Below are 7705 nucleotides of genomic sequence, written 5' to 3'. Positions count from 1 at the left end.
TCGACTTTTCTCAAATTTAGAACCGAACTCGGAGTTTTCAATTCTTCAAACATGAGTTTGAAAAGGGTGTAATACATATAGATGATAAAAACAGATTTGTCAAATAATTAGATTTGTTATCATAACTAGTAGTTAGTTATTCTATAACTGTCGTAACTACCTTAGATTTGTCAAATAATTAGGGAATATTCTGCTAATTTGAATCTAATTATTATTTGTCAAATACATAAAAGTCGAAACCACCTCAAAAATCCTAAGATTGAAATCTTGTCTAATACCAAACATAGCCAAACCATAAATAAGGATAAAGGGTATTTAACCAAAACATTTTCATGAACATCCAAACATTGTCTCACAAAATAAAACTTTCAACCTTAAAGTCTCACAATAGTTTAAAAAACTCAATAATTGAAAGAAAATACTAAAATGATTCAAATGAATCAGACGATATCCATTTTAACAACAGACACTTTCTGTTTCAACCATCCTGCTGAGTTGATAGGCTCAATAACCTTAACATACCCGTCATTCAGTCCAATTGCAAGTTGATATGGCTTTTCTGGATGTGCTGCGACAACAATAGGGTATATATTTTGGCTGCACAAGATAAACAAACATTTAAGTTAGATAACTGAGACCTCGAGAGAAACACATTCTCAGATCATAATATCTTAAGCCTTCAACAATAGGCCAATCCCTGACGGTTGAAACTTGAAAGTCGATTATTTTAATGATCAAGTGGCTTTATTTCACTAATAACGTCAAAACTATGTATCTCCGAATAGAGTCTCAATATAATGAAGTTAAGTAAGTTTAAGCAAGTGAAATTGTTCAAAAACCTGTTTGATGGAGATAGGTATGCAGATGAATCGATCCGATATCTTAGATGGAGATTTTCAGCATCAAATATTCCAATGTTCCCATCACTGAAAGTAGCATAAATTATTTGTCCATTGCAGTTGTATGCTGCAGAGGTTATAGTACCAGACAATCCATCTTGTGGCGGCCACTGTTACATACAAAGACAAAAATATCACAAACTCTCTCAAGAGCAACACAATAGCACAAGAGGTCGGTGCGTAGGGTGTGTTCCGAATTCGACACTCTGAATAGACGAAGAAATAGATGCTTACCTGATGAATCAATTCCATTTTTGAGGCATCATATATTGCTATCTGCGAGTCATGGCATACCAGCAACTTTGTTTGATCAATGTGAAATTGAACTTTAGTCTCGCCTAAATGCGCATGTCCTCCACCCGGCATTTGGAGTATCACCGATTTCTTCTTAAACCATGGTCCCGTGAACCATGACACAACCTACAGATACATATATACAAATGATAGTTAAAATCTTCTATGACAGCATGGTGGATTTCGATTCATCAAAATTCGCTAAGCTATTTGACAACACTAACTAACATTCTTACAGAAATCATGGTTAAACATACCTTAGAATCAGCGCCCGAAGAAACCATTATACTCAATCGAAGCGAAAAAGCTATACCAGTAATGTACTTACAGTGACCCTTCAATTTAGATACACGCTAAAAAGCAAAGAGGTTCAAATCATTATAAACATTATTAATGAAATTATCCAACTATAAAATTTGGATCAACTTAATTATTAAGTTAATTACCTCATCGGACCTAACATTAAAAATATGAATCTCCGAGTTTTCCATTCCAACTGCGATGATGTTATTGTCTTGAGGATTAAACGCGAGAAACGTTGCAGCTGGTGGAGGTCCCTCAAAACGACACAAAACCTGAAATTCAACAATAATTTGTTACAATAGTGAGATGAAACCGAATATATTATCATAAATATTGAAAGCTCACCCGAAAAGACACCATGTTGAACAATGCAACTTCTCCTCCATATGAAGCAATGGCATAGTTATCATTCTTTGAGATGTCTAGACATGGCGTTGACGAATCACAAGTGGTCGGGAACTCATCAGTCAAACGAATACCATTAATCGGTGTCCAATGTACAGGAACAACACTTGCCGTCGCCTTTTAAACAAACATAAGAAACTCAGTAATGTTTTTGACATGACAAAATACATACATGCATATATATGTCGTCTACGATCACCTTTCCCGTAGGATTCGATTCATCGGGGGTCCATTTCCACAGCTTCTTACTCCCTCTTGAACCAAGAGCTAGAAGACAAGCTCCATCGTTTGTGTAAAGAAGACGAATAGCCTTCGTAAAGACAAAAACTTTATGATCACGCAATTTTTGACAGAAAAACATAAATATATCATTGAAACATCTTTTGCATAAATGGAAAAAGTTGCATGGAATACCTTCTTATTCGGAACCACTCTCTCCGGCATAGTAACTATTTGACACTGAAGAGAGTGAATGGTTTCAAAGCTTCTGTTAATCTCCATGTTTCTAGCAATAATAACATTTACTCCACCCTGGAATTTATGTTCCAAGCGCTTAACTAAATTGTTTATCGAAACAAAACCTTAATCATGCTGCCGAATAAAGCAGGTACAAACCTTTGGATCAGAAGCATCGACGTGCCTCATGGATTTGAAACCGTCTGCGTTCGCAAGAATTTTAACACCACCATCCGCGGTACTAACAGCAAGCAGATTTCCTTTTTTATTGAACTTCAAGCGAGGAAGATTCTGGCGCAAGGTATCAACCATGTCAAATAGTTTTCAGAAAATATGCATCCGAATATCGAAATAAAAGGATTATACTCACAGAAAGACCGCCGTCAGCATTTATTTCAATCAGAACATTGGTACTATCCACATCCCAAAACTTAATCTGGCTGTCTGCACCAGCAGCCAGAAACCGATTCTTTGCAGCATCGAATTGCACAGGACCGGCAGCTTTGTTTGTAAGTCCAGAATATGTTCTTTTTACCGATCCGTCATTTTCATTCCACTCAACTAAGAAGATATCTCCGTCATTACTTGTTCCGCAAGAAAACAGTCTAAGCATCCAAGAGCCAATTTCAATTCACATAAAAACTTAAATAGAGTTAAACAAAAATAAAAAGTATAATCTTGATTATTCATAATTTTTTACCTAGTTCCATCAGCACTGTAGATCAGTGTGGTGGGACATTTTCCGGGAGCGTCGTACTCCAGATGGAAACTCTTGTCATCATACATCCAAGCCCTAACTTTCCCGTCAGCCGAAGTCGAAAATAAAAACTGCAAGAATTTGATGTCAATCATATGAATAACATCCACAATGTGAAGAGGAGTGATAAAAAGTATTTAACCTGAATATTTTCCTTCGAGCGAGGAAGAAGCGAACAAACAGGTGCTACATGACCTTCCAAGTGATGAATCTTATGTCCATCCAAATCCCATACCTGTATGTATCATTCTTCCAATATTAATAACTATAAGTTCAAATAGCTAGATGCAATTTATAATAGACTAGAAACTTTCTGTCACCTTAATTAGTTTATCATCTCCACATGTTACAATGCATAGCTGATTTTCCGGACATGTAAAAGCTATGTCATTAACCGCGCCATCATGAGCATCGATCTATAATAACGAAACAAATACGTTTTCAGTGATGAATTAATTGTCTGAATTTTCTTTTTTTGTATTAGATTCATTTCAAAATTTGAAACGAAAATACCTCCAATTGTTGCTGTAGGCCATTAGGAACTTGATACGAATACAAATGAACCAAATGTTTGGCAAAAGCAATCCCTGAAAAAGAAAAGAAGTACATTACAAACTAGTAATCAATCAAGCAACAAAATATTTAAAAAAATCACGATATTTACCGATAAAACTCGCGTCCGGGCTCCAAGATACACGGTTGACGGATATCATCAATTCTTTCAAACTCGCAGCCTATGCAAAGGATCATTTAATACATGACAGAATTTATGTTGATTTTATAGTATTAAATTGAATACGTGGTTGAATAATTCGATATAAACCTGAAATTGGACCGAACAATTAGAAAGTTTCCAAATTTTGAAAGGCCTAGTTATCATCATCTCTCTCAGCTTTGTTTCCCAAAGTGAAATTTCACCATTTACACAACCAACTGTTTCAAGAAATTTTCTGAAGTTAGTAAATTGACTAATCAAGTTTCTGCGTAAAATATACGTAACATGTGGTTTTTGTTAACCTACCAGCTAGTATCGAATGACGAGAAGGATGAAACTCCATGCTTGTCACAGTTGATCCCTGATGTAACTTGCAAAACACGGTTCTAGGAAGTTCGTCAAACCACTTAGGCATTGGTGGAGATGTAAAGGTATATGCGGCCTGCACGGCCTGTAAAGAGTTGTTATTTGGAAACAATCTCATTCGTGGATCAAGATCGGGACTTTGGTGATCTACAAGTGTAAGATTAGGTAGTGTTCTTGAATATTGCAAAAGGGAGACTGCAAGAAATTGAAATAGCATGTGAGTTCGACAAAGGCTTATGTTCCAATATCAAGAATTTTCAACTGATGCCAGTGTAAAACTATTTTACATCGACAATGTATCTCCAATAAACTTTAAGCGACTAAAATGTGATCAAGATGTACCTCCGTTTGATGGACCAGGTAACGAGGAACCTGCGACCGCAGCAGGTGATTGAGATGATGAGGAAGGGTTTGCATTCGCCAACCATGCAGCTACAGAATTAGCAGTAGGAGCTGTAGGGACTAGACGAAGCGGCTGCACAAAATCAAGTAATAATAAGTGGAATTGCGACATTCTAATGTATATAAAAAACAGAAAATAAAATTTTATTAACGAACACGAAATTAAATAGGCAAACTAAGTTCATACCGCAACTGCAAAAGAGAGATGACTCGGACCATCTGCAGCAGGACGCAAAGCCAAAGTAGGCGAGCAAGGTTCATTTATTCGAGGCACCAAACAAAAATGGTCGGTAAACAAAGTTTTAATATCCGGATGTGGACTTGGAAACCTGCACAGCTGATGCTGCCAATTCAAACTGGATAGAAAATAACGACAAAACTTTAGCGAAGATAAACATGATTAACGAAACTAAGATTGTCGTATTAACAAAAACGTTATATTTACCTTTGATTAACCAATTGTCGCAACCGCGATGGCTGAATGGTAGGAAACTCAAGCTTGTCTTTGAGGCTAGGATTAGTGTCTATCAGTTTTTTGAGCTCTCCCATCAATATGGTTCTAGTTGCTTTAGTATCTCCATACTGTGATAGTTCTTCTTTCTCCCTGCATTTAAACCAAATCCATATATAAAACGCAACCGAATTTTAACATCTCTTGAATCAATCCGTAGTCAATAATATCATAGAAAAAAATTGAAAGCAAACATTTACCTAAAGTTGTTAAGAGTAATGAGATGCGTTATTTCTTTGTACAAATCACCATTAGATGTTGAAAAGATTTTCAAATCTTTCACCAGAATATCAACCGCCGTCGCTTTGTCATGCCTAATCAGAAATTAGATCATTTAAACATTAGAAAAACAATACCAAATTAGATCATACAATAGATTTTGCAAACGAGATCTAGGCTACAACATAACGATTTGTGCTGCACGAAATCAATTGAAGTCGCATTTGACTACGATTCTCTACAATATCAAGGATCAGACTACATTTGACTGCGATTCTCTACAATATCAAAGATCAGACGCGACCAAGATCATTAATATGACAGATATTTATAATGTCATAATGATGATAAAGATAAACATAAAGATAAAGATCAGTACTTGTCCAAGGCTTCAAAATACTTTTGCTTCCTGATCTCGAAGAACATTTTCATAGAGTTACGGCTTTCACTGATTCTCGTAAAGCCACCAAGGTACTTCTCAGCTTCATCCAATTCTCCAGCAAGGATCTTCTCTTCAAAATACTTCAAATTGAAGAACAGACCAGATTCTTGCTCCATCCTAAAAACACCAACACAACACAGACAGAAAACATTTTTGTCAGATTATGTTAAAAGTCTCACATCAGACAATATTGACCGATTTAGAAAAACAGAAAACAAAAACAAAAAAACAAAAAAGGTTTACTTGTGCATGGTTTCCTTCAAATTCTCTTCACCAAGATATTGTATCACGAGCAGCATCATTTCCTTGTTCAAAGCCGCCATTTTTCTAGCTTCTAAGAGATGAGAATCAAAAGACTCTCTCAGAGAGAAAAACGATCAGTGAACTGAAAATTTGATATCTTTTGCTTAGTGATGTTTATATACAATGCAGCTAGAGCTAGGGAGAGAAAAACCGGCACACAGAGAGACAACCTTGCGTTACTCGAAGTGTGTTCGTACGTTGTTTTTGGTTTCAGTGTTGTTTGCACGAGTTTATCATTGTATTTGGACACAAACTGATAAGTAGGTGTGCTTATCACATTGAATAAAGAAAAAAGGGATAAAATCAAAACAGTATCTAGTGTAAACGTCACTTTCACGTGCTTTCCAAAAATAATAATAATTTATTTTATGGATTCGTATATAAAAATAAAAATGTATACTTTTATATTAATGGTGTGATTTTTTATATATTAATTTAGTCAAATTACTCTGGATTATTTGTAAAACTTTTTAATTATAAATCTTTGTCCTTTTACATAAAGTTTTGTAAAAAGTTTATTATGTATTAATATTTTGGTAAGGAAAGAATTATTATTATTTAAAGTATGATTAAAGATATAATTTTTTTCTTATAATATTAGTAAATATAAAAATTAATTTGAATTTTTAATAAATTTATTACCTAAACTTCTTTTTTATTATTTTGTTAGAGGATTTTATATAAAGAGATAGATGAAGTATACCACTTTTAAAAGAAAATTTAATATTTTTAATAATCAATTACAATACAATTAACTAGATACATTTATTATTATTATTATTATTATTATTATTATTATTATTATTATTATTATTATTATTATTATTATTATTATTATTATTATTATTATTATTACTATTATTATTATTTTAATATTTTTTATTAATATCAGAAAATTATCTTGGAATATAAAATCGAAACTATATACATGAATATATAAATAGTATTTTAAGAAGATCCATATACAAATGAATATATTAATTTTTTATTTTTGGTCTATCGTTGAAACCATGTGTAAAAATAATTTACATTGATTGTACATAAGTATTGATTTCAATGTATAATATCTCCCTCTTTAATTATATACAAAAAATTATCATAAAAATGTGTTCTTTAACATAAAATATTTGAAAATTTGATTATATATCAATAGTTTTATATTAAAAAAAATTCTTATTTAATTACAATTAAAAGTAAATATATATTATTTCTTATAATATTAATAAATGGAAAAATTAATATGACTGTTGATAAATTTATTATTAAATTTTTTTTTAGTATTTAATGTTCTATGGTCTTATTAATTATAGTTCTATGGTCTTATTAATATATACAAAATCAATGTTCTATAGTCTTTCCATCTTTTTTTTTCTCCTTGCCCATAGTTTTATTTTCTTTTTACAAATCCATGTTCCTATTTATTTCATTTAATAAAAATATGCCCCTAGATCGATATAAACTACTATATAAGTGACTTGATATAGAGTATTATTTTTTAAATATATTTTTATTAATATTACTAGTTTATCTTAAATATAATTCTATATATTATAATATAAATGATATTTTAAGACGATTCGTGTACAATGTCTAAAAAAAATTCCATATACAAATGAATAATCTCACTATAAAT

General features: G+C 32.5%; 1 protein-coding gene across 1 annotated transcript; it reads right to left on the bottom strand.

Moving 5' to 3' along the window:
* Positions 1-359: 359 nt before the first annotated feature.
* LOC131599687 (protein TPR1-like) lies at positions 360-6325 on the bottom strand. The gene is made up of 23 exons (XM_058871966.1): positions 6013-6325; positions 5707-5886; positions 5309-5422; positions 5043-5201; positions 4785-4953; positions 4538-4670; positions 4136-4390; positions 3938-4047; positions 3779-3848; positions 3628-3701; positions 3435-3530; positions 3257-3349; positions 3058-3185; positions 2728-2962; positions 2517-2648; positions 2316-2432; positions 2101-2211; positions 1842-2018; positions 1640-1768; positions 1451-1546; positions 1134-1319; positions 840-1009; positions 360-597 (listed from the first exon to the last, which is right to left on the bottom strand). Exons 1-23 carry the CDS (start codon positions 6090-6092, stop codon positions 441-443), a joined length of 3171 nt encoding a protein of 1056 aa, XP_058727949.1. The 5' UTR covers positions 6093-6325; the 3' UTR covers positions 360-440.
* Between the last annotated feature and the right edge of the window lie 1380 nt (positions 6326-7705).

This window comes from Vicia villosa, linkage group LG4, assembly GCF_029867415.1.
Source record: "Vicia villosa cultivar HV-30 ecotype Madison, WI linkage group LG4, Vvil1.0, whole genome shotgun sequence".
In the NCBI taxonomy this organism is placed as follows: domain Eukaryota; kingdom Viridiplantae; phylum Streptophyta; class Magnoliopsida; order Fabales; family Fabaceae; genus Vicia; species Vicia villosa.
This window is presented reverse-complemented; position numbering and strand designations above follow the sequence as displayed.